Source organism: Motacilla alba, chromosome 1 (assembly GCF_015832195.1).
Source record: "Motacilla alba alba isolate MOTALB_02 chromosome 1, Motacilla_alba_V1.0_pri, whole genome shotgun sequence".
In the NCBI taxonomy this organism is placed as follows: Eukaryota; Metazoa; Chordata; class Aves; order Passeriformes; family Motacillidae; genus Motacilla; species Motacilla alba.
Window position 1 is genome coordinate 61,597,775 of NC_052016.1, and position 27,539 is coordinate 61,625,313.

The 27,539-nt window shown below is 38.6% G+C and overlaps 1 protein-coding gene across 4 annotated transcripts in view; it reads right to left on the bottom strand.

The window, feature by feature from the left end:
* RNASEH2B (ribonuclease H2 subunit B) overlaps positions 1–27,539 on the bottom strand; it is a 42,933-nt gene that overhangs the window by 9,292 nt on the left and 6,102 nt on the right. For 3 of the 4 annotated variants that reach the window (XM_038137892.1, XM_038137871.1, XM_038137887.1), the window contains exons 2-9: positions 22,050–22,121; positions 18,983–19,090; positions 16,631–16,707; positions 13,971–14,091; positions 7,495–7,559; positions 6,183–6,288; positions 3,029–3,107; positions 2,193–2,235 (exon numbers count right to left, since the gene is read on the bottom strand). In XM_038137892.1, coding sequence (XP_037993820.1) covers positions 2,193–2,235; positions 3,029–3,107; positions 6,183–6,288; positions 7,495–7,559; positions 13,971–14,091; positions 16,631–16,707; positions 18,983–19,090; positions 22,050–22,121 — 671 coding nt within the window. The remainder of the gene's footprint in view (positions 1–2,192; positions 2,236–3,028; positions 3,108–6,182; positions 6,289–7,494; positions 7,560–13,970; positions 14,092–16,630; positions 16,708–18,982; positions 19,091–22,049; positions 22,122–27,539) is intronic. The other variant, XM_038137880.1, reaches the window with a different exon arrangement.

A 27,539-nucleotide genomic window follows, 5' to 3' on the forward strand; every position in this document is an offset into this window, starting at 1 on the left:
AAGAGAAAGTGAAGCTGCTGTACTGTAGGGATTGGATAGATATTAAAGTTAACCTATGTGTGGACCCAGAATGGAAGAACTCTTTTACCTTAGTAAATAATTTTCAATAAAAATGAAGAGGTTAAGCACAGGGATAGAAGAGAAAATAGAAATCACTCTATTCAAGATAGAAGCAAAGCTCAATATGCTGATCCAGTTGGAAGACAGCATCAGAAACGACAAGATGAGAGACAGAACCCAGCACATATTCTATCAGGCAGGGACCATATTAGTGCAGAATAGCCAAGGACCCATCTCATATATAAGAAGGAATAAAAAGCGATAGTAGGACTCAGGAGAAGAGAGTGGGGAAAAAAAGTGAAAGAAGGAAGAATTAAAGAGTAAATGAAACAGAGGATCAGAGAGGTTTGTGTTTGAAGGGACCTTAAAGATCATCTAATTCCAACCCTCCTGCCATGGGCAGAAATACCTTCCACTTTCCACTACACCAGGTGGCTCAGAGCCCCATCCAACACTGCCAGGGATGCGAGTTCACATCTCTGGGCAGCCTGTTCCACAGCCTCACCACCTTCACATCTAATTTAAACATACACTCTCTCTCAACTTAAGGCCGTTGCCCCCTGTCCTGTCACCACATGACCATGTAAAAAATTTCTTGCCAGCTCTCCTGTAGCCTCCTTAAGGTACTGGAAGGTGCTCTAAAGTCTCCCTGGAGCTTTCTCTTCTCCAGGCTGAACAACCCCAACTCTCTCAGTATGTCTCAGCCTAAAACCAAAACAAGGTAATGCCTACTAATGCGCCTCTATTTTCTCAAACATAACACATTTTCTGGCGAGAGAATGTGAAGGATTGCCAGAGGATTTGACATGGTGCCACTTAAGCAGCTGAAATTGCAGAAAACAAATACTGCATAAGAAGATTAAGGTGGTGAGAAACTGGGAAAAAAGGCAAATAATGCAGAAAGGGACGTCATTGAATCAGATAGAGATTACTAGTTAATTACTAATTAAAGATAATAATAGAATGCTAATATTTGCTGAACGTACACCACTGAGTAGCATTATAAACACCTAAAGAGCCTTTAACACTGTGTAAAAAAGTCAAGGAACCTTCAAGACTGGAAACATTAAAACCAGATTAAATGTACAGAAGAAGTAGAAGGTCACGTACACAGAAACTAACTGCATGAATTTCTTGTAAATCTGAGAACTGATCAAGTGAAAACTGCAGTGGGAAAAAAACAACAACTGTGTGTCAACTATTCACAGCACAACAGAGAGCTATCTGATCACACATCAACAGAGGCAAATGGGATTCTAGTCTGTAATGGGACAAAGTATTTCTAGTTAAGACAAGGAGGGAAAAATGCTGTCATATGGTATGAGTAAAAGTTTTATCAGAAATAATTACACATTTTTCTGGTCACCTGCTTTGAAACAATTGAATTCATCTTGGAATGGGTGTAAAGAAATGTTTCCACAATGAGGGAATGGAGAACCCATCTCACACAACCAAAGTGGCTTCTCAAAATGAAAACACAAAGCATATATGTTTTCCCTTTACATGTAGAAAGAACTAATGTTAGGGAGGGAAAGGAGCCATTTCAGTTTCAAAAAAACAATGATAAAGTTAGCACAAAAGGGCAGGGGAATAAATTGGCCATGAATAAATTCAAGGTGGAATTTACAGAAAGGTTTCTGAGCATCAGAGGAATGAGGTTATAGAACACTATTCCAAGAGAAGTAATGGAAATAAAAAATCCTAATGAGACTTAGAGTGAGGAATGGTCAGTGTATGAGAGATTATTCAGCATGGTTGTCTGGGAATCCATGACCCAGGAGGTACCTTTCAGGGTCCTCATAAATTATATATGAAAGAAAACCTATGAGGTCATATTGTCCCATCAACCTCAATAAAACTAAATAAGCAAAACACGTATGAAAAAGACTGTTGACCAAAACCATAAAATATGCCTCTCTTTTCCCTCCCCTTTTTTAAACAGGAAAACCAACCAAAATATTCCTTATTAAAAATATGAGTTACCTGGTAAATTTCTTGAGCTTGTTTCAGACTGGCTTTTCACAAGGCCACCTTACTAAATGTATTGTACCCAGTGCTTGGTCTGGCCCAGTTTTAATAACTCAGAAATATTAACTTACAACACATCTATCAATATCTTAATGTTCTCCTACCTTCACTGGTGGCTCTGGTGCTGGGCTTTTAAGTTCTGGGAGCCTGCAGAACAAAAGATTTCAAATTAAAAATAAAGAGAGATGAATTGCACAACCTAAAGTTTGGAAATCTTTCTTCATGAATACTGCTTTGGTTATCAGCTGCTCACACATGAAAAGCACTTGCAAAAGAAAGCAGCTCATGGACTATATTTCTGACTTATGAAACTGTTCAGCTATGGGGCTTCAGGCTGCAAATTGCACACTTTTCCAAAGGCCATCATAACAGAAGCCTTTGAACAGAATTGAACTGATGAGTAGGTGCAGAGTCCCAGTGATGATCCAAGCCAAGTCTGCTGCTGGCAGGGAACACCAGGATGAGGATGTTGGCTCACCTTCCAGGTTTAAATACAAACTAACACAGGTGAGATAAATAAGTCAAACCCAAGCAGCACTGAGTGAATAGGGAAAAGGAAAGAAGACTGATGATGAAGACTCAATTCCTGGCTCTGCTGCTTGTGCTTGACAATTCTGGACAAACTGTTCTTTTGGATTTTCCTCCCACTTGCTTTGAAACAGGATACATTACTCAGGGTTTCATCAGGCAATGGTGGTAACAGACATATCCGACTTTAATATTACATCTCCCCCAGCTCACAGTCCTCAACACCACAGGAAAGCCAAAAAAATAACCCATAATCTACATTTGAAAAATCACGTTTAAAGTGTGGCAAATATAATCCCATTGTGTCATTCACTGCAACCTTGATGAACAAATCTCAGTATTCAACAGAAATGACCAAATGGACATTAATCCATGCCATGTAAAGCTATAAGCCAGCTGGAACAATACTTACCCCAAGTATTTTAACAACTCCTTACTCAGATCTTCAGGAATATACTCTGATATTAACCCATGGGCATACCGTACATAGTCTTCAGGAAGAGGTCAGGGAGTGGGAAGGAGGAGAAAAAGAACATTCATGTTACATAGTCACGTTGCTTTAGCCATGTTGCATGTGCTACCATGAGGCACAAGGTTGAATCACTAGTACCAGACTCCTAATGGATACACTGTGATGCTTCTCTGCCTCGAGTAGTTTATGTTATATGACACTTGTAGGTTTATTTAAAAAGTAAAGACTTACTACACTCACTTTGTCAGCACATGTTATTAATATCTGCTGCATGTACTTTACAAAAGCTGTTCACTTTCTGAGAGTACTAGGTATCGTGTATTTTTCCGAAGAAATTAAATTTTAAAAACCTGCAAAAGTAAAAAGCTGACTCAACAGAACATGCAATCATTAATTTTAAAGCATCTGGATCTTACAATTATTTGGCAGGGGCTTCAGTACTAAAGAACATTTTCTGGCTTCAACTGAAAACAATTAGATGAGACAATGAGTCTATTTCAAAGTCTTGTACTTAATTTTCAGTACTTTATAGAAAATGCCAAGGCCTATCTAAACATCACTGGCAAGACAGGATAATTGTCTGTAGAAATATGAACTACTAGAAGCTGTTTTCAGTACAGGGCACTCCTGCTATAAATGTTCTTCTGAGAGACTGGGGGAAAAAAAAAAAGCAAGCCTTTTATAACACAAAGTCCTAAACCAGATCTTTTCCGGTCACGTTCTACACAAACACTTACTGATCGTGGGCTGGACTTTTTAAACTTGCTGTTGTTGAGGCTGCTAGGGAGTAACTGCACCCATGCACAGAAGCATTTGCCAGACAGATATTAAGTTAAAATCTCCCCTCTGAATTCCAACTCCAACAGGCCAGTTTATCTGCTCTACACTTAGAGAGTTCAGAAGCACATGGTATACCAACCTTAAGGTGGCAAAGATCTATTACTTTAGAGATAAATTTATCTCTTTTTCACCCCATTTTCTCTTTTTTTAACCTGAAAAACCCAATGTGAACTGGTATTGAAAGAGAAAGCATTAACAAACTGACAGCAGCATATGCATTTCAGCTGTACTGATAATAAATTCTTACTATCACCTATCTGCAATTCTCCTTTCTTCACTGCATAGGTTCATCAAAGATTTTTCACTCTCTAAGCCCACTTTGGGGTCAGGAGAGAACAAGAAATAATTCCAACCCAAGACAATTTCACCTCAGCACTTAATGCATCCAATTTATTGCTTAAGAAAAATATTCCAATCCTTTCACTCTTTGCATTATGACACTGAATGGTGAGTCCAAATTTACTGCTATTATTTCATACTAAATACAAAATCCATTCCCTTTGCATTTCTGACTTGAAGCAATCTTCACTGACTTCCTTTACCAATTTAAAAATACCACTATTTGCCTCCTCTGGTGTTCTTATGGCACCCTATCTTTGTAATTAATCTTTCATCAAACATCAGGAATACTTGCAAACCTCCCTTTGTCTTCTGAATGAAATATTCAAGTCCCATATGATAAACTTCCCCTACTTCCCTATTTGCTCTCATTATATCCTCCCCTATTTTTGCCCTACAACATCTGTAGATGCTAACTACATATACCCACCTATTTTTGAGGTGCTGAAATTTCATAATACCCCTATGAAAACAATTCTGTACAGAAATAAATTGCACTGTCACAGCAGTGAAAATCAGACAAGGAAATGAGTCTTACTAGAAATAAGTGTTGAGTAATGTCCATTTGACTTCCTGTCATTCACCTTGCCACAGACAGTGGGACTACCTCCAAAACTCACCTACTTTAAACCCCAGTATTCCCAATTTCAATGCTGCTCTCACAAATAAGAAAACTCAAGCTTTTTAAAAAGACTATTATAAACATGTCACTACAAATAAAGAGCAAGGTGGGAAAAAAACCCACTGTAGACAAAATACTTAATTATAAATTTCAGAGAAAAAGTATTTAGGCATAGTCAAGATGGTTGTTGTCAGGACACTTTCCCCTTTCTTTAAAAAAATAGGGGTTGGGAAAAAGATGAAAAACTACCGTGAAGTTAAAGTCACAACTTTTGCAACTTTGTCTCTTTTTAAAAACCATACATTACAATCTCTGTTCTATAAAATTGTCTATTTGCCTCGTAAATCTCATTTATGTTGTTTCCTTTGATATCATGACTTGGTAGTTAATTTTCCACTTTGTCAGCAAGCTGCTTTGTTTCTCCTTAATTTTCAATAGCATGAAGACTTCTCAATGTCTTTGTTGTAAGAAACAATTTGCTTTGGTTCATCTTGCTCTAAACTGTTCTTAATTTTTATTAACATTCGAAGATTTTATTCTGAGTCCATTTTCAGGTTTCTCTACAGAATTTAGTGTCAGTAACATTCAGGACATTGCAAAATGGTGAATAGAAGCAAACAGGATCCCATCAGACTTTTTGGTAACAGGACTGTTTCAATTTAATACACATATTATCAAAATTTTGCTCTTAATAATTACACATTTGTGCATTTGTAGTGGGTTGAGGATGGTAAAATGCCAGCGCACCCAAAAAAATCATCCAACTCATACATTTGTTGCATAAAGTAATGCTTGGACCAGGAGCCTTTTCTCCCTGACCATGGCTTCCTAAGATCCCTTCGCCATTTTGAAGAATTCTATGAATGCTAATATTCCATGCATCCTAATAAAAATAATAATGAAAAGAAGCATGTCTAATACAGACACACTTACTAGGAGGCAACTCATATACATTACAAATATGTGTCCTATTCTTTAACACAGTCTCAGTTCAGCAAAGCACTTCAGCATATACTTCACTGAGAAAAATGTTTCCTCCTTGAACTGTGGAGAAGCTCAGAGAACCCCAGCTGAGACCACTGTACTTGTTAACTACAATGTCATCTGATGAAGACAGCAAAGAACTCGGAAAAGCCAAGGCACAGAGTCACAACTTATATGGAATTTTCTGTACAGGGTATAAATTTACTGCAAAGGTCAATTTCAATATATTTCCATTTCCAATCATGTGTTCTATCTCTACTTATGTGACTTCACAAAAATGGAATTCATTACGATGTTTAGTTTTCTTACCTTCCTGAGCATCTGTGATCTGTTTACTGTTGATAAATGTACTTGCAAGCACCCTTTCACCTACTGATATATTGTTGCTTTTAAGTGCTTTCACTGTTTGATTAACCTACAGAAAACCAAAGAATGAAATGCCTGTATCAATATTGTTATGCACATGTTAATACAGTGACAAAGCTCTCGTAATTTTGTTTCAAGCATATAAAACACTCAAGTTATGGACTGTAGTGAAATTTAATATACATTTGTAATGACTAGCAGATGAGCTCAAAAAACCCAAAGAAACTAGCATGTCTTTGAACATGTTGCCTTGGCAACACAGCACCACTTTTGCAACACCCTAAGATGAGCTGAGCTACTCAGACTCAGCAGCCATGATTATACAGGTGAGAAATACACCTGCCCAGAGAACACTCCTGAGCTCAGCAGGATGGCAAAGGCAGTCCTGGTGGAAATCAAAGATTAAAGACTTTACAAGGCACTGATGTGCTGGATCCAACAGAAGGTATTTTTAACAACACAAGCAGGTACCTGTTCACATGTAAATATTCAGGTAATCATTGCAAAATAGGTATTCATTCCCATGCCTCATCACTGCAGAAAGTGGACCAGATTTTGTGCTTGTATTGATTAAATTAAATGACAAGGCCTCCTCATCATGTGATGCACACCCTCTTTTTCTATAAAGTGGCATCATGTTAAGGGCACATGTGCATGAGTAAAATGAACTTTACCTTCTTTATACCAAAACAAAGACCCCATCAAGCTTAGTTTTAACACTAGTTTATTTCTGGCAAACACTACAGACCTCTTGAACAGCATGATTGGATCAGGATAATAGCAACCCAATCAGGACCGTTCTGAGCGAACACTGCCAAAACTTCAGGAAACACATTTGTAGCAAAAAGCAAGGCAATTCTGTCCAGCTTCAAAGCACAGCAGAATTTAGAAACTGTAAAAACTAAAACTCTCCTCTAGCCCATCTATGAAAGGGACAAAGCAAAAGCAAGCCCCTCACCTTACACAAAGCCCACAGCAATAAGCTGACAGCTTCTTCTTCCTACCCACACCCCATGTAAGCCCCTTTCGTGGCCAGTCCCATCAAACAGAGAAATGCAACAAGCTTGTTAATATCTCTAACACCTGATCACATTCCCAAGTGGAGCAACTTTGCTGTCATGTCTGTCCTTCTTGGACAGGACACATACCTTGAACTGAGGCACAGCACATGGCTCCACTGCAAATGTGGACAAGCTAATAAGCATTTCCATTTTAAACATATAGCAATTTTTAAAGCAAAAGGGAAACACAATACCTTTTTCTTTAACCACTTCAGTGTCTTCTCTTGGCTGTATTTATGGAATTTCTGACTGCCAATCTCTGAGAAAAAACAAGCAAGAGGAAAAAAGTCATGTCTGGTTTGGATTGTATTTTCAATACCTTTAAAATCTTTTAACTTGCAGATAGACTATAAAAGTTAATTTGCATCTTGCACATGTTTGGTATCAGGGCAATAAGTTTAAAAAATATTGGAAGCAAAAAAAAAAATAAACTGACTGAGCTGATATGAACAAGTCTGGACAATCTGACAGTTCTTTAATTAGAAACTAATCCAGCAAAGCACAGATTTTATTTATTTATGTGTAATCTTTGGTTCTCTTATTCACTAAGCCTCTTCTGAAGCCCTTGTAGTTTCACTTCACCTTCACTACCCTGTGTCACCAGGCTGGTGATTTTAACTACATATCTCATAACACAAAATGTTGGTTCCACGATTTTTTAATTTTTTTTTTTTTAAACAACAGATTATCTTAAATCTTGATGTACTGAATTCCAGTACCTAGTAAGGGACCAGGACAGAGAGCTGGTTACTGAAGCTAAACTATCCACCTCTTCAATAAACCCTTTCCCTATCCCCGTTCTCCCCTCTCATGTCAGAGTGCCTAAAGCAGAATTTTTATTTCTATCCCCCTTTTACATAATTCAATATAATGTTAAAAGAAAATACAGAATCCAAAATAGTGAAACTCACTCCTTGTGGGAGGAAGAGCATGATTCACTCATGACTTATGGAGCAACATAAATTACCCTGATGATATAAGAATTCTGGAGAGTGCTTCCCCTGCGATAACAAGGGCATCATGAACACTTGCTATTTACATGTGGTCTGGAGATACATCAGTTCAAAACATCCAGGCAAAAGAGAAAATTACAAAGGCTCAGGGAAATTTCAATATAAAAATTCAGTATTAACTCACAGAAAGCTACATTTGGGAAATGGAATCAGATGCCTAATAAGATTTCACAGGAGATTTTGGAGCCTGCTGCTTCAGTCCTTTTCTTTAACAGGTATTTCAATAAGTTTTGATCTCCTGTATACCATTCCCATAAATACCTACATCTGTTTCATGTCATTTACTGATACAGTGTCATATTCCAACACTCATTTCATGCATTTTCCTTCTCCCCTGGCAAACAACAACATATTATTTACGATTCCTTCAGCATTTCCTTCTTTGGGGTTTATCTTGGCTCTTCCAAATTGCACACAAACAGTGAACTATTATGTGCTCTTTCTGTACGCATGGCAGGGGGTATGGAGAGGTCAAGGAAAGCTGTTTGCAGGATAAAAGTTTAAATCTGTCTCAATAGTTGTATAATAGCAAAATACAAAAATTCTTCAGAGCAGAAATGAAAAAATACACTAATGTACACCGTGCTTAATGATGAGCTGCAGGTAAAACAATTAGCTGTGACATTGCTGGTTGCAGGCTTTAGGACTTAGAAGCTTCTAAATGGCTCTGAAAGAAAAAAAGCAGAAAATGGAGAAACTCTCTGGATACTTGAACCTGCTTCTCAAAGGGCTAACACGGTTTGGGTTCGAGCACAGTGAGTACAATTCATGGATTCCTCTCTTATCTAAGAAAGTTCGAGGAAGGGACATCCTCTGGGCACCATCCCCCAACCCATGCTGAAAAGTAATTCTAGTCTGGATTCCCAGGCAGACTCCCCCACAACAGCATGATTCAGAGTGACTCAGGGAAAGGAAATGTAGAACTGTGAAGCCATTTTCATTAAAACATGTGAAAAATAATTACACTGAACCCTTCAGAGATCACTTTGTTTGAAAATATTTTGTGTGCTTGACAGTTTTGACTATTAAACCCTAGAAACTGACAATATTGAGACCTCTGAAGAATTAAAGTGAGTTATGAAAGTCACAAACTGCTGACAAAAGGATTCAATATTGGAACGTGCATTCAACATGTGATGCACATTTGATATTGGTGAGAGTTAGTGACTATGTTTGATAATATGAGTATATATTGGAAAGCCTTTTGTTCCCTAATGTGTCTGGTGCCTATAAAACTGGTCTGAGACATCTGGAAAGATTGGGTTTGAGAAATATAGATGGAATATAAGTGGTTCTACAATTAAATAATATGTTCAGTGATCGGGTAATCGCAATGTAGACTTGGAAGTTTCCCTGATGTATTGTTGAGCAAACTGCCTAAAGCACATTTTAAAATCCATTTTCTCAGTGTTTTCCATAACTCTGAAACTTATAGGGCCCCTTTTTTCCTACCTCCTGGGAACACAAGCTTGGCAATATTATTTAGTTCTTCTAATCAGGTAAGTTTTCTTGGCTCTTCATGTTAATCACATCAGACAAGATCATAGTGCAGCTTTTGCCTTGCAAAATGAAACAAAGAGTAACACTCTAGAACTGGAATTCATAACCCTTTCTTAAACCCTCTCTACTGTACATTCAATCCAATGTCAGAATTTATTAGCAAACAACCTGCCTCACCCAGACTTAGTGAGCTGTAACACACCCTTTCCACAACTACTAAAGCAGGTAATTCAGAATTTAATTCAACTAAATGAATTTTCAGTGCCCTTCAAGAATGAGGCCAGGGAAGGTGGATTTTCTGCTAATTCAGTAAGTGTAAACTGTGAGTGCTCTGGGGTAAGAATTTCTTAGACAGATGTTAAAAGTCTTAAGACTAAATGAAGAGTGAAATAATTATGTTGTTAAGTTCTGTCAAGCAGAACAGAGCTGCAGAAGCCTTAATGCAACTGGTATTTCTTGCCCTAATGCTCTACTCCTAAAATGAGAAAGGCTACAAAGTGGACAACAAGTCTTAAGAGCCAGAAAAGAGTGAGTACCTGAAGTCATAATGCTGGTATTTTTTACAAGCAATAAAAGACATGAGAATATGAAACACATAGAAGTGGATTAAACAGAAAGGTGACGTGTGCATGACAGGCAAGCAAGTGCCAATGGGTTTGTTGCATAACAGTACTCTTGGTGTTCTATAAAAAGAAAGAAATCACAAGAACAAGCCGCACTGTAACCCAATCCAAACCTGAACAAGAAAAGAAGTGGCATGTACATGCAGGCACATACTTGGGAAAATCCAAGAACATCACATAAAGCTGATGTGTGCATGTGTGTACAGCTTTTATGACAAAAGCATTGTTGACCTCACATTTCAAAACAAAACTCAGGTAGTGAACACACCTTTAACAGCTAATACAATTTCTTGGCAAAATGACACAAACTTATGGATGTTCATAATATATTACTAAAATGGAAAAAACCAAGCAGTGAAGCATCTTCATTACTATCTAACAGAATACAGTTCATGGGAGGATGCTCCTAGATGGATAATAACTGCAAATACAGTATCAGAATAGATACAGAAGTTAGACCAAGACACAAGATCTTGTCTATAGCAAACACTTTTTAAAAAAGTTTTGTTTTGGGAACATAAACACTGCCCAAAGGCTGTACTGTTGTTTGGAGGAAGTGCCCCTTCAAAAAAATAATCCAGACCTTGTCCTAAGTTCCTATGCAGACTCAAGTATGTCAGCCAAAAGGATGTGGCTCCATTTTTCCCCTTCTGAGATGGGCAACCAACCTGACCTCCATTATGATAATATGATCTCCTTAGTGGATGAGGGAAAGGCTGTGGATGTTGTCTATCTTGACTTCTGGAAAGCATTTGACACTCTCTCCCAGCACTGTCCTACAGAAGCTGGCAGCTCATGGCTTGGACAGGTACACCCTACAGTGGGTAAAAACGACTCTGGATAGCCAAGCCCAGAGAACTGTGTTACATCCAGCTGGCGGCCAGCAACTAGTGACCCCAGGGCCAATTCTTAATCTAATACCTTTATCAATGATCTGTATGGGGGGATTGAGTGCATCCTCAGTCAGTTCACAGATGACAGCAAGTTGGGCAGGAGTGTTGATCTGCTGCAGGGCAGTAATGCTCAGCAGAGGGATCTGGAAAGGTTGGATTGATGAGCCGAGACCCAACTGCATGAGGCTCAACATGGTCAAATGCCAGGTCCTGCACTTGGGTCAACAAACCACAAACCTCTGCAGCACTACAGGCTGGGGGCAGACTGGCTAAAAGCTGCTCAGCAGAAAGGGATCTGGAGGTGCTGGTCAACAGTGGCTGAACATGAGCCACAGTGTGCCCAGATGGTCAAGAAGGCCAATGCACCCTGGCCTGTATCAGGTATAGCATGGCCAGCAGGACCAGGACAGTGGCTGTCCTCATCAGCGCTGATGAGGCCACACCTCAGGTTCTGGGCTCTTCTCTACAAGAAGGACATTGGGGTGCTGTAGAGTGTCCAGAGAAGGGCAATGGAGCTGGTAAAGGGTCTGGAACACAAGTCTGATGAGAAGCAGCTGAAGTTGCTGGGGGTGCTTACTCTCAATGAGGCTCAGGAGGGACCTTATTGCTCTCTACACCTAACAGAAACAGAAAGGAGTTGCATTGAAGTAAGGGTTGGTCTCCTTTGCCATGTCTCAAGTGAAAGGACAAAAGGAAACGGCCTTAAGTTGCACCAGGAGACGTTCGCATCAGACATTAGAAGAATGTGTTCACTGAAAGGGTGATCAGGCCTTGGAATAAAGTGCCCAGGTCAGTGGTGGAATCACAGTCTATGGAAGTGTTCAAGAGGAGTCCAGATGTGGCACATGGAAATATAGTTTAGGAGTGATTATGGTAGTGCTAGGTTGACAATTGGACTAGACCATCTTGAAGGTCTCATCCAACCTTGATGATTGTGTCATTCGGTACACAGATGTTTAACAGCTCCTCTCTCACCCTGGCTACCATGTTACACAAATTGTAGGGCAAACAATTGCCTGAAAGCTTAAAAATACTTTTCAATGGAAATACTTGCCACTTCATGAGAAGGCAAAAAGGGTTTTGCTTTTCAGATGCACCTGTCCTAAAGAAGCCTTCTCAAAAGCCAGAGCTCACCCAAAGACAAAGATTGTTTGGTCCAAATGATACAAAATGTAACTAAATGTTTCTGTAGGCTCTTTTGGAAATGCTGGAGGAATAGTAATATTACTCCACAATTACGTGTTTATGGAAGCACATAATTCCAACTACTCCAGTCCCAAAGAGAATGTGACAACAGCCTTGCTACCTAGATTTTCTGCTCCCTTGTGCAAGTGAGCATTTTGAACAGAAACATGTTCTGCCCTGAAGTTCAAATGCAACTTCCCTACCCTACTGCACATGCACCATTATCAAGCCCAAAATACTTAAACTTGTTCATCTAAATTAACTTACAACTTCCACCCCCCACAAACACCTTAATGTTCTATACAGCTAGAAGGAGGTCTGGTCTTTTACTTAGCAGACTTTATTTTCTCATTACCTTTCCTTAGTCACTTCCCAATTATCTGTAGATCATCAAAATATTTATTCTTATATACATATCAATGATAAGGGTCAGCTTGCTTTGTGAAAGCAAATTCTTAATGTTTGTAGCTTTCAATCTATCTTTTAACTTTAATCTCAACTCCTCAGAGGAGCTCTAGTGCATAAGAAACAGACAGCTTACTAGTTTTGCCCTTGGTGGTGCAAAAGATTCCTGTACGTTCTCCTGTAGATCTCCATGTGCATGTAGGGAAATCTCCATTCCCTATCAGGGAGTTAGCAAACCTAAGTAGAATGCTATTCAAAGGACTGAAAATAAAAACCGAGGTCTTGCACGCTTTGTGTATCTGCTAACCTGCAAAAATAATGTCACGCTCCTGTCCATTCCCTAGAAAGCATACATTGTCCTCAAATAAAGTGAAAGCCCCAACACCAAAGGGAATTCTGAGCAAAAGTTGAGGAAACTATGTACAGAATTGACAGGTCGCTAACGTTTTCCATTTGAGTCTTCTCCCTCATACATTTATGCATCCCAATCAATTTTTGCATTTTAAAAAAATTAAGTCTTTAAGCTTAAACCCACAACACTAAATTACGCAAAGCCATAAAATTTGTGTTCTTCTTTCTCAGCAGCATATTCATTCTTCTCCAGCTTTCTTCTACTTGTTGTTTCAATGCTTTGTGACAAAGGATGAAAAAAAATAAAATGGACCACTTCCAAGCCAGACCATTCTACACTATTAAATAAAGAATTTAGAGAGATGTAAAATTCTGATCCAAGTCAGAGACTTCACAACACTTATAATAATGTCAAGAAGCCAGCTCTGATTGGTTTATCATTTGTATGACACCCAGCAACAAGACTGCATTAGATTTTCAGAGTTGCAGCAGATAATCTGAGATCCACATATTTCTATTCACAAGACTGCAATGACAAGCTCTAAGCCTAAGCTTCTGTTTTTAAAGTACAGCTGTGTCCACCACTTTGGTTGTTTGGTAAAACAAAAAGCAATATTTAAATCTGTCTTGTAATGAGGTGACACTAACAAATTGAGTCTTTTTTTTTTGTCCTCCCTCCCCCACCACCCCATTTTTTCACCTTTTTCTTCTGTTACGTGCTGTATGTACTGTTTAACATCTGCACACTTCAGCAGCAATGGGCAGCTAGGGTATTCTGAGTCTAGCACAACTTGATCAAGTGGCTGGAACTTTCCTTGCTGCTGAAAATACATCAAAGGGATTACAAAAGCATTACTAAAATGTTAAGACACATATATACACACTACACATATGAATATAAATATATATGCATGCAATGGCCATAGCTTTAAAACAAAGGATTTAAAGAAGATCGTATTTTGAATGGTAACACATGACACATTCAGAAACTGATTACAAAGCAAGCTATAAATATTTATTTCAGACCAGTAAATACCTGCAAAATGCTGAACTCTTCAAACACTGCACTTAAAAGGCCAAATTTAAAACAACATGGGGAGAAACTAATGTGAAGTACAGCAGGATTTTTTGGAAGATGACATAAGACACAGTAGTCAGTGTGTGCCAATAGTGTTTTAGACCAAAACCTGTTGGATTAAACCCAGTGTCATAACTTCCATTCAAATTTTGCTTTTCCTTCCACAAAGATAAATCTCAAAGGAGCAGGGCAGCTTCTGGAACACAGTATTAACCTTTCACCTCTGCAAAGTCAATTCCAGTTTGGCCAGAGTAGGGATATAAAGTGATTTTGGCACAACTTAAATAGCCCCACACATGACAGAACCATCAAACAAATTTTGCCATTGCCAAACAATGCATAATCATTCAGCACGGTTTGGCACAACTGGCAACCTTCCCTTTGGAAAGATCCTTTAGTGCATCAGTACAAAGACTCTGTGAACTTCTCATGCTTAGAGAGTGCGTGGTCTCTGCAGCCAAGGCTGAACTCATTATACTGGTCAGCATGAAAAAACCCACTTGGGGTACACTGCTTTCATTAGTAATTAATTCTCTTGCTAGACACTCAGAGGCTTAATAAAAGTAACCATTTATTGTTAAATCACAATAAAAACAAGAAAAAAATCCCAAACAAACACACAAAAAGCAGAACCAATTAAGTATTTAGAGGGCTTCTTCTCCTTAAAAGAGAAAAGGCACAATAACCATGGCAAAAAGAATTTAGGAGACACAAAAATAAAACTGCAATAAACTCTTTCTTATAGATAACTGACCTGCTTGTGTCCCAAAGCAAGACAGCTGCATTGACATCATGCATGGGCACAAAGCCTAAGCCAGGAAAGGTGCTCTACAGGAGATGGCTCTGCTCAGAGACACACCAAGCAATCCTGCATCACACTATCAAAATCAAAAAGGACAGTGCAAAGGATGATTCTGTAACATCCATTAGTTAAAGCTGGAAGTGACTGTGCTGCATTCAGGCTAACCTTGCCACAAGACTGTAGAATACACTAACCTAGGCAAGGTGCTGCAGGAAAGCATTTGCCCATTTTTAGGATCCATAACAGCTCTATGCATTTATCTGGCATCATGCCTGGCCTACAAAATCAGAAAACCTAGAAAACAAAAAGTGAAGGGCAGCACAGGATTCCTCCCATGCACAGAAACAGCAGCAGTAGCTGTCCTTTACTCAGGCTACCTCAACACCACCCCACATTAAGAGAGGAGCTTTACTACTTCCCTAATTTAAGTTTGGCATAAAGCTTTCAAAGGAATGATGAATTCAGAATGCAGTGCCCAGGGAACAAGCTGAACTACTTGTGGAATGACCTCCTCTGATGGACCAGAGCCTGACCACTGAAATATAGAAAACTTCTGCACACTCTATACCTTAAATAATTAAAATATCATTATGGATCAGTAAGTTACTATTACAAAACTATAGGAAGACTTTATATCTTCACCATAAATAATTTGTTGTCCTGCACTCTCCACTTGCAGTCTAAAGTAGAAAATAGCAAGCAACCTTGTAGAAATTCTTTTAGAGCAAAAACTCTTAGGATGCATAAGTGCATTGTCTCCACAAAACAAAACAAACAAGCAAAAATCCAACAACAACAAAAAATCAACATTTCAGTTTCATTTTGTGCCCCTTTTTTCATAAACAGGCTGTTTATTAAAAAAAATAAAATTTGTCTACCACTTTTGATATATTTCAGAAATTTAAGTGAGGTTTTGCTACACCCACGATAAATCAATGAAGCCATTTTTTAATTATCCAACTTTTGGATCCTCAATCGTCCCATTGCTGTTCCATGATATGGCATCTCTACAAATGTTGTTGTTTCCTTTCAAGTTCAAACAGAAATGTTCCTCCTTCCTCCTCCATAGCATCCAAATTATTCTTTTTTTCCCCTTCTTTCCCAAAATAACCATTTTACTGATGCCTCAGAAAGGGCACTAGTTTGTTTTGATCTTATGACATGTCAGCATTTTAAATTCAATAGTTCTGGAACAGGCTCTCACAAAAAGACAAAAGAGATTATCTTCTCTTAAAAAAGAAGGTGATTAGTGCTTGTTGAGATTGAAAGCTGACTCTTGTAACATAATTTACCAACCAAAAAACTTGAAAGAAACAAAAATACTTCTAGGTATTAAGATAATACTGCTTTAAAAGCAAATTAAATTTCCATTATTATGGAAACCACTTCTTGTAAAATTTGCATAACTTCTGCAGAACTGAAGTCAGAAATAATGTTTTCTCCTGAGAATTCCAGAGGGAAAAAAAAAAAGCAGGCTTACCTCTTTGTCTGCCTTTATGAGGTAGTAAAGTATCAGAAATAAGGGGTCCATTGGTGTAACAAACAGCAGGCGCCCATCTAGGTGACAGACATGCAAAAGTAAACTTCCACAATATATTGACTTTTTGGGGCTTTAGGATGTTTTTTATGAGTGTGAAGAACTTTTTTTTTTTTTTTTTTTTTGTAAGTATCCCAATATTTTAATAAAACAAACAGGAAAATAGTATTTGTGATTTCATATTAAAAATACAGAGATAACTCAATTCTCTACCCTACCAAACCAAAGCACAAACTCTATTCCAGGACTTCTGCTTCATGTACTCTGAGTTCTGCCTTTTTTCTGGACTGTATTAAAACCAGCAACATTGCAGCTGCCCTCTATTGGCATATTTGGGGGCAATAGAAATTGGATTGGTACACCAGAGATATTCAGCAATACTCCACCTCTAACACCGGGCAAGGTAACACTGCACTGGCAAAAGAGACAGGCAGGACAAGAAAGAATTTCCAGGGCTAGTTAAATGAGAGCTGCCTCCATCTGTAAAGGAAGAATCTGATGCAGTCTCCTAATGGAACAAAATAAATTTAGATCAGAAAACACTGCTCAGTGTGTTGCATTCAAGGTTACACACAAAGGAAGAACTTGGTCTCCCATTAAAACAGACACCTCTGCCCATCTGGAGTTCATTGCAGGACAATGGCTTAGTCAGGCCTTTTGTACAACTGCAGATAATTGGAAACAATGTAACATCAAGGAAATTCACTAATGAGACCAAATAATTGATGACAATTTGACAGTAATTAGCAAACCAAAAGCAAATAAATGTAATTTTTTTGTTGTTTTAAATCACATGATTAAGATAATTCAAGAAAAGGAAATCCTATTATGATGGTCCTAAAACTAACAAAAGATCATGTGGGAAGAATGTGTTTTCGGCAAAGCTGGTATCCAACTTACCATGTGTATTACCAACATGATGCTCAGTGTGAGCAAAGCAAGCATCAGGACTACTTACAAACACAAAAGCTTTGATATTGAAATTGGAAGGAAAAAGACCACCTAGCCACTTTCTAAAAGCTTCCATTTAAATGCTTTCCACCCAACCTCCAGGAAGTTATTTTTGTTTGTTCTAAAGATTCAGACTCACTAGAAGTGTATAAAGACCTCTGCCCTTCTCTGCAGATAACCAGATAATTTGCTGTAACTGCAAACACACAGATTTTTTTTTTTATTATTCTTCTCCTGACCCTTTCAGAGATACAGCATCCCTAACATTCAGGAACAATTTTTCCACTGTATTTTTTAAAGAAAACTGAGGGCATGATTTCTTAAGGCAACTGATTCCCAAGGGCCAAAATAAAGGTTAGAAAGGGAGAGAGAGAATACAATGTGGACATAATTGGGAGCAGGGAGCAGACCCAGTCTGTTGGCTCACCCCCAAGACAGAGCAAGGAAAAGCTCAGAGACATACTGCTTGCACTGCTTTATGTGCCTGCAGAGGATGTTTAAAAGTTAGCACACACTTTGGGATATTACTGTTAAAGAAGGCATATGTCTGGAAGGGTTGCTTTTATTTATTACTATAAATGGACTTTTCTCTAATGAAAAGGAATAAAACAAATATACCTTAATCTTCTGAATTAATACTTATGGACATGCTGGTCTGTGGACATGCTGGCAGAGAAACATTGCTACAATAACATCTTTACTGAAAATGCATTGTGAAAGCCATCACAAGCAAGTTACACAAGCTTCCTCCTCATTTTCACAAAGGTGTGTAGGATCAGAGAGTGTCCAGGATATTACAGACCAGCTCCCTTCAGAGAGAACACTGAAATAGCAGCTTCAGACCTCTCCTGAGAACCCAGCACTTAGGCTGGGGACTACAGAGGCAATTTAAAGAACACAAGACCATACACTCCAGTGCTTGGAGCTCTAACACACCACTTTGCTTGGCTAGCTAAGGCGTTCCAGCCCTTTCTTTTCTTTCCCATGGGATAATACATATTAACTTACACAGAGGACTTGCTGGTGTGATTGACAAGGAAAGCTAACTATTTTATGGCACTTCAGTTTAAACACAATTGAATTACTTACCCCTCCTTTCCCCTTTAAAAAATGACAAATGAACATCAGTCTAATTGAGGCTGCCAAAGGCAACCTTTTAAAGAGAAATGACAAAGCCCCCAGCCCTGGTTAAATCCATATGGCAAATGAGTCAGAAGGTGGGGATATGATGCAGCATGTCTCAAACAACAAGGAAAAACACCTGTACATTTACTAGAAGAAAGAGGGAAGGTCTGTGTACAAACATTAGTTAAAGATGGGGGAAAGACACATTATCCAACTCACCCTGTTGAACAGTCTGACCTATAAACCAGGAACGACGTTCCTCGTGAAAAGCTTTTACTTCAAACAGCTGCTGTGCACCACTATTGAATAAGTAAAGGGTTGCTTCCCCTGTTGAAAAGAAATCTGGTTTGTGTTTGTAAGCTTTCAGAAAAATCAAAAGAATACCCAATATGTTTGAAGAATGTGCCTTATATACATACAGACACACAAACATACATACAGTCTACATAAACTCACTACAAAGAGAGCTCAGACAAAAAACACTATTATATACAGATGTTCATTTACCAGCTCTATAAACGAAACTGAATTTGAATCAATAAATAAGATGTGTGAATAGTTCATCTTACAGCACAAAGCCTTTGATCCGAACCCAAATCAAAATCACTCAAGAAATCAGCCTTTTTTCTGCAGTGAAGAGGGAAGGTGGAAAACAAGAGAATTCCCTCTCCTTCCATCATGATTTTCTTGAGGATATCAGACTCTGGGTTAGGGGAACAAAAGTCTCGAACCTTTCATGGAAAATCTGAAATACTCCTTTTTTTGTGCACCAAAATGGATTGTGATGACTCTGTATGCATAGACATATAAAGTAAACAAGGAAACTAGAAGAAGTTGTTTTGAAGCGCCCATCAGAACCTTAATAGTTGAGAAAGGAAAAGGAAAGCTTTATTTTAGGTCATCCCATAACACAGCTCCACCATTTGACATTAGTTTTGGGTTCCAAAGAAAGGGTGACAGACACATTGCAAACTGGAATGGCATCTTTCATTGGCATGAATGGCATTGCACAGGACTGGCATTTTTCGTATCTGAAATGGGAAGTTGCCACAACTACAGAAGGGGCCACTGAAATGAGGTCAGCTCAGTCTGTTGGCTGGACTGCTTCCATCTTGGTTATCAATCCATCTTCAAGAAACAAGAGCAACTACAGCAGGGCTGTCCTGCTCAGAGCGCATACATTGCGAAGCTGCAGTGACTTGCAGATGATGGGCTGGCTCAGAGAAGCCTCAGTGTAAGCCCTGAAAGCTGACATCAGCACTGCTCTTCTCAGTCTGCAGACACCCCCAGGTGCGGAGGGAGGTCAGCAAAAATGGGCAGACACACGAATCCCCAAAAATGACTGGTAATGCATTTTTTTCCCCTTTATCCAAAAGGCTGACCAGATGTTTAACCTCACTTAAGGATATAATTTCAGTACTCTGATAATTTTTCTTTTGGGTAGGGGAGGAGAGGAGCAATGAGCAGTCATAAGGGGGGAGCAGAAGTTTCAATCATTACCATGTGCACCCTCAACAAGGGTCTACACCACAGTTTGATCAGCCCCATATCAAACTACTCACAAAAGTGCTGACTGAACAACTTAAGACTCCTACCAGGAAGTGTGCTAGCCAAATCCAGTGGTGAGCTACGAAATCTTGGGAAAAGAACCCTTCTTATTACCTAAGTACAGCTCCTTAATTTATGTCATTATGCTAAAAGGACAGTCACCACAGTACTGTTAGACAAGAACTGCAGGGGATGGAGAGAGAACCTGGACAGCTTTGCTCACAACTTCATCAATGGTTCTCCTGGTACTTCTGAATTGCAGTCTGATCCTACTTTCTAGTCTTTGTAAGGGATAGAAATTTTGTTCATCTGTCTATATAAAGGTCGAAGCATGTTTTATTAAATAAAGTGGTTAGCATCCATTCTATAGTGTGCTGGGTCCTTCAGTGCCTGTTTATACAGTATCTGGCATCAACAATTCATCTGTTAGACCCAAAGGTAAGGAAAATACATTAATAGTGTGTTCTCAGTCCTTCCATTTTCAGACTTTGTATTTATAACAGGCTACATAACTGAAAGTCTATGCAGGCCTATAAATAAGGTCCTGTAAATTCTAAATGAACACACCCAGACAATCATTACACTTTAGGTTTTCCCCAGAAAACTTCCCCAAGATCTCTGATTCTACAAGGGAAACAGATATCTTTTTACACAGAGGAAAACAAATTAACATCTATACTTTTAAAAACATAACAAATACAAAGGCAGTATGCTACAGCAGGAAATAATAAAACAGGTGGAAAATAGATGCAGCTTTATACTCCCACTGAAAATCTGAGCAATCAAGAAACAGGTATCATGATGAATAAGTGATTTTACATTCTGTATTATTATTTTTGACAATTTTAGTCATTCAAGAACAAATATGGTTCCTATACTGTGACAACAAAATTCATCTCAAGACTCAGCTACACATATATATGTAAATACATATAAATACAAGCAGTCAATTTCAGACCAAAACCATAAAACTTTAACCTATGGAAAAGAAACTAGCTCAGGAAAAAAAAAAAAAAAAAAAAAAACCAGCATGAAAAACATTTTTCAAACAGAAAGTTAACCCTTACAAAGGCTTACTTTAAGTTTCTGTTGCAGCATCATACACTCCAATTATTAATTAATCATAGAATAATTAAAAATCCTTGACGAAAAGAACACTAAGACTAGAAGAAAGTAATGGTGGGATGGTGGTGTCATTGAATGGCCTGCATTTGCTTGCCTTTCTAATGTATTTTGAATTCAAAGTGCCTCATCCTCTGTTAAGGAGAAAAGAGACACCATGAAAAGTGTCCAGGCCACAAGAAAAAAATTAGATTTAAAAATGAAAAGACCCAAAAAGCTTGGTAAGTACAACTGAATTACTTCTTCTAACTCTATTTATTTTATAGCATAAGATGAATGCTAAGAATCCTAAATTTGGATTTTAAAAAAAAGCTTGGACTCAACACCCAACACTGTAAGCTCCCCAAAACTAATGCACTTGAAAACAGAACTTAAATTACACCCCTTTTTTGTTCTGCCAATACTTCTGATGAATAAACAGTTCAACCAATTAAAATTATAAAAGAAATCCTAAATGTTTGCACAGCATTAACCATCTGGCATAACCAGCAGTATCTTTGGCACTTAAGACTTGTACCTATCATCATTATTTCAGCTTTGAGAAACATGAATCTTTTGTTGGTGGAGAAAATCAACCAGAATTTTAACAGGCTCATGTCACAGTTCCAGAACTTGCCTGTGCTTGGGTTGCGCATTTTTGTAAACAAGGGCTCGCTGTCAGGTGTCTTAGGGGGGTCAATAGCAGCTTCTGCAAGGGGAGAGGAAAAAGTTAGGAACTTGTAAATTGTGAAGTATTTCACATCTGCTTCACCAAGACATTCAGAATTAATTGGATTGACACTTTTTGAAAACACACACACACATCTGCCTAAAAACTGTGTGCCTCAGCCCAAATTCATCCTACCTGATCAAGGCACTTAAATTATGATTCCAGACTTCCTGGCACTCTCTATCTGTCACAGGAAAGATACGCACCTGGGGATGATTTAGATTTTGAAAACCACTTCCCCCTAGAGAGCCTTCAGGCAAGAGAACTCCTAAATTTGACATCCCAGTTAAGTAAGATGAACTGATATGCTGCCCTGATTAGTCACAAAGACAATGAGAATGCTTTGGTTAGTCAGGCCAAGCACAACGTGGACATTAAGTCCAAAAGGTAAAATACACATGGGAAGAAACTATCCTTTAAAGCTTTTACGAAGTCAGATTATGCAGGAATTAGTCTATTCTAGTTGTTATGTCTGTGAAAAACAAGTACACTTATTTATCTGTTATGTAGAAACTTGAAATATAAAGACTGCATTTAATTCCCCCCACAAGAAAAAGAAGCTGAGAGAATGCAGCACCTCTGGCTGAAGCCCCTTACAGATATTTTCTTTCCTGTATCTTTGAACAAACAAAAGATAAAAAGCAGAGCCATAAAAGCATATTATTCTCTGAGAAACTGAAAAAAGAAGGAAACAGCTACCACAAGGACGCTGACTCAAGTACAAAAAACACATCTATAAGTATCCCCAGTTAATTATATTCTAGCCAAGTTCTCTTTGTAGGGAAAGTCTAACTTATATTTATGAAAACAACTTCCCACATCTCAGTAAAGAGCATCATGACAGCATCATCTTTCTTAGCCTGCACACTGCCAGTTCTGCCTCAATTCCTTTCATACAGGCATTCATCAGAGCAAGGAAAATTACTAAAACATTTCACATACATAATGAGTATCCAGACCCCAGAGAATGGACTGACAGAGATCAGGCTGATGTTTGTGTTACAGTGCTGCTGAGGAAAGCAGAGAGGAGCAGGAGAGACAGACTGCATGATTATTCAAAGGAACAGAAGTGCCACACTGTCCTCCCCCTTCCAGTAACATTCAGCAGGTTTGGGAAGAGGGAGCTGGCACAATTCTCTGGCAAACAGGGAAGTAGGAATAACTGAAAGTAGCTGTCCTCCAACCTGGCTGAAAGTCCCAACATATCTGAAAAGGACAAGTGGACTTCTCACACTTGGCTCTTCACTAACACCTCATGGGCAAAAAAAAAATAAAGGCCAAATTAACTCTCAACCTTCATATCCACCCCTTGTTATTCAGTTGTGCCACCAACAGAAGTTGCCCAGATAAAGACATAAGCGGGACACAAAAAACAACTGTGTTTAGTGATAAAAGTGTTAGAGGGTAATAATTCTCAGAGTTGTTCAGACAATTTAAAGTAATTTTCTTCCCTTCAATACTCAACTGAGTCTTCAGGTGGTTTGAAAAAGTGCTCCAAAAAGTTTCAATATAAGTTGAGGGCTTTTAATGGAAAAAGTCCGTATTTGCTAAGCAGACTTGCTTCATATGCTGATACATAAACACATGGTTGTCAAGCTACATTTGCCCTGGCAAAAAGCGACTTTCCAATTTCTAAAGCTGTGTATATTTCAATTCTTGACCACAGTTTAACATTAGTGTATTTTTTGTTACTTTTTAAAACACTGAAGTGATTAATGATAGTGAAAGAAACACACTGCACGTGTTTACTTTGATGTGTTTCACATGAACACATTAAAATATACACAGTAAATGTGAGTTTCAAAATTTAAAACAAAAAGCAAAACAAAAAAACCCCAAAGGAACTTTCAGCGCTCGCTTGCTCTGCTTTCTTCATGCATAGATTGATGAACACTGGGAATGAATCCAGCTGAGCCCAAAGTTGCATCTTGTCAGCAATTAAGTCGACAATCCTTCCTAATTTTTTGCTGGTTTTAATGACATTTGCATCTTTACTGGGTTGAGATGTTCTCTTCCTAACCTGCTAGTAACACACTGAATTTATCCATCTCTGCTAAGCCTGGGGAACACCTATAGGTAGGGAGCACTAAGTGTAACAAACCCAAGGAATATTCTCTTCCTCATCAATCCTCCACCTTCCCAACCAGATAACCACCCTCCTTCATCCAGGCCTGCCCCATGCTATCCCAGGCTCAGCATCCTCCATCTGGCCCAGCCAGGAGCTCTTCCCCACGTGGTGAAGAACAGAACAGCTCTGCCCACGGGGTTCTTTGGTGCTCCTCAGGCTCCAAGGGGCTCAGCACGGCACAGAGGGCAGCAGGGATCAAAGCCCAACAAACTGCCCGAGGTGCAGGCTTCTGTCCCAGTATCTCACAGCAATGGGATCAGAGCGTATGTCACGCTCTCCACATGGCTGCCACGGAAAATAGTTTGCCTGAAGGGACATGCACACACACAAGGAGAAGGGAAGGACCAGGCAAAGGCAAAAGCGGTTTCTTTGAGTTTCTTTAGCATTCAATTTCCTCAAAACGTAGGCAATATTCCACTCCACTTCCAGGGGCATCTCAAGTATATTTTTGTTATAGATTGGCTTACTATATGTCAAGTTGGCAGACAAAAAAAAGAGGCAGTTGGGAGAATGCCTGCTTGGAAAACTAGATGCAGTATTAATATGGCCTTAAGGGCAAAGAAGGCCCTATTTATCTGAATTTAAATACCTCATGACTAGGAAAATGCTGAGCAAGGGATTTTTGATGTTAGGTGTCCAAACCTAACTTATTTGTGTTCTGGACTGTAGCCAGGAAAGGTAACTGGATTTCTTTAATGCCATTACATTTATCAATCCTTCTACTTCACCAAGGATCTCTTATAGCTAAGTAAACACAGACTTCTTAAAAAGCAGTACTGTAGCCATTTTCTAGCAAAACTGAGAGTTAAACTAGGTTAGGAACTTTTTTTCAATTTTAAGGTTCACCTCCAGATAAGAAATCACCTTACAGAAAATAAACAGTAGAAAAGTAACATTACAGGAAGAGCTGTTTAGTTAAATTCTAAAGGAAGACATCAGATGATTTCCACTATGCTTATGATAACAGTTCCCATAGCTCAGCCCTGACAAACTTGGTCATCTACAAGAATACTTGGGGGGAGAGAGGTGAGAGCTTTTTGAACAGTACACTCTCTACCAACAGTGGCCCACAGTCAGGAGAGCTCACTAATGTGACATTACGGCACAATTTTCTCCTAGGACAACACACACTACAATGATATAAAAGACTGACAGAAGGGTACTGAGGGGTTCCATTAATCCTGTCTCAAGGAGGCATCTCAGCCAGCAAGTCACTCTTTAAACTGCATAGGAAGACAGAAGGCAGATACTTCCAGGAAGCAGCCGAAGAAAAGGAGAAAATATTATTGTGTTTCATGGAGGTCAGACATACAACCAGGCAAATTCTATAAAATACATAAACAAAACAAAGTGAAAATTAGCCAGCTTTCAAAGGATTTCTGGCAATAATTTTTTCCACAATGAATAGATATGAGGCACTAATGAATCTGGTCATTAAAACAAAAAAGCGTTACCTGGTACAGCTACATAAATAAATTGATAAACAACATAAAACTCCCACTAAGAGCTATGAAACTTATGGATGGTGCAAAGTCTATTCACCTTTTTTAAAAAATGCTTATAGAATACTATATGTAACAGACTAGTAGCAAGTTATATGGAGTTCCCATGCAAAAAGCTGCCAGGCAAGCAAGCAAAAAGGCTGTAAATATCTGTCAAATGCGTAAGAGGAAAAAACCCTCTGAGAGCACAAATTTCCCAACCACCACCACCCTGCAAAGAAAAAGGACTATTTAAGTCTGGAAATATAAAGTTAAGATTTCATTTAAAAACAGATATTAAACCATACGTCACCTACACAAGTCTTTTCCATTCCCTTCTTAACTTCTAACTGTGCATGAAAGGTGTGTCAGAGGGAGACATTATGATGGAGCCCATTAAACAGACATTTTATGGAAGACTTTAAACTATGTAGCCTAAGGGTACAGATAGGTTATATCTATTAAACATTTTATTTGTGTTCTTTTTAGAATCTCAACCCTCAAGAAAATGGCTTTAATTTACTGTCCATGTCCTTTGTTGTGCAGCATGCCCTGAAAAAAGCCTAGTGAAAAATAATTAATAAATCCAGTACTTTGTACCACCCAAATTTTTTATAATTTTTTTAAGTTACAAGGTAATTAACTGCAAGCATAATAAATGAATTCAGGTATGCACAGACTGAAAATACAGTTTCATAAATGGTTTCAAATGACCAAAGACCACAGTCCATAGAAAAGTGCAGTCCTGGGGTCCCCAACTCTGCTCTCCTCTTGTTTTGAACCTCTGCTGCACTAAAACTAGCAAGCTCATGGCCGCACAGCAAGTCAGCTCAGTTCACTCCTCCAGCTGAGAAGTAACCAACCACAATGAAGAAGTAAATAACTTTCAATCCTATCAGTAAGCTCACTGGAACATGAGACAGAACCCACGGCAGGAGCAGATGGTATAGAATATATCTTACTCCACATGTGACACAGGTGTCTTTGACCAATGCACACAAATTAGAAAATCAGATCACATGTGAATTGACAGAGTTGAGAAAGCAGGAGATGAGCCACAGGTCTACATTGTTGCTTCCTTGGCTCACAATACTCAGGAGAGCATTAAACAGCACACAGCTCTATCCACCTCTGAAAACAGACAATATTTTGCAGGTGCTTACTTGCCCACACTTGATTTTTGGAAACAATCTTAATTGTTATTCAGTTATGTAAACTTGATGTTACCTCACCACCTTACTCCTTCTATGACTGTACATAGCACTTGCTTCAGTAAGGGGAGTTTTGCCATGCTTATTGTAAAAGACAGAATGATAATCGGCTTGGTAATCATGGCATTTATTATTTAGTGCCCTAAGGAAACAATGTTCAATGTGACATAATTTAGAACATTCTACAATAAAACACAGTATCTAAAAAAGGCACTATTTTTTATCTTGACCACAACTTCAGAAAGAAATGCTTCTCGACAGTTTGAATGGTCTTTTGCTCCAGGACACAGCTACGCAATACAGCTAAATTTTAAGACTTAAGTCTGAGAGCATCTTTTGGCTTCCCTTTATGCTGGCACAATTCAATTCTTAGCCAAAAAAACCCCATGTTCATGGACTCACTAGTAGCAACGGACAGTACTAATTTATCCATTACTGAAGTCGAGATGCCTGGCAGAACACGCAGAGTTTCAGCTGAATAAAGGGGAGGTCAGTCTTAAGAAGTTCAAGAACTGGTTATCACTTGAAAGGATAAAAACTACAGACTTCCCTTCTCAATATTTATAGGGTCAGCACT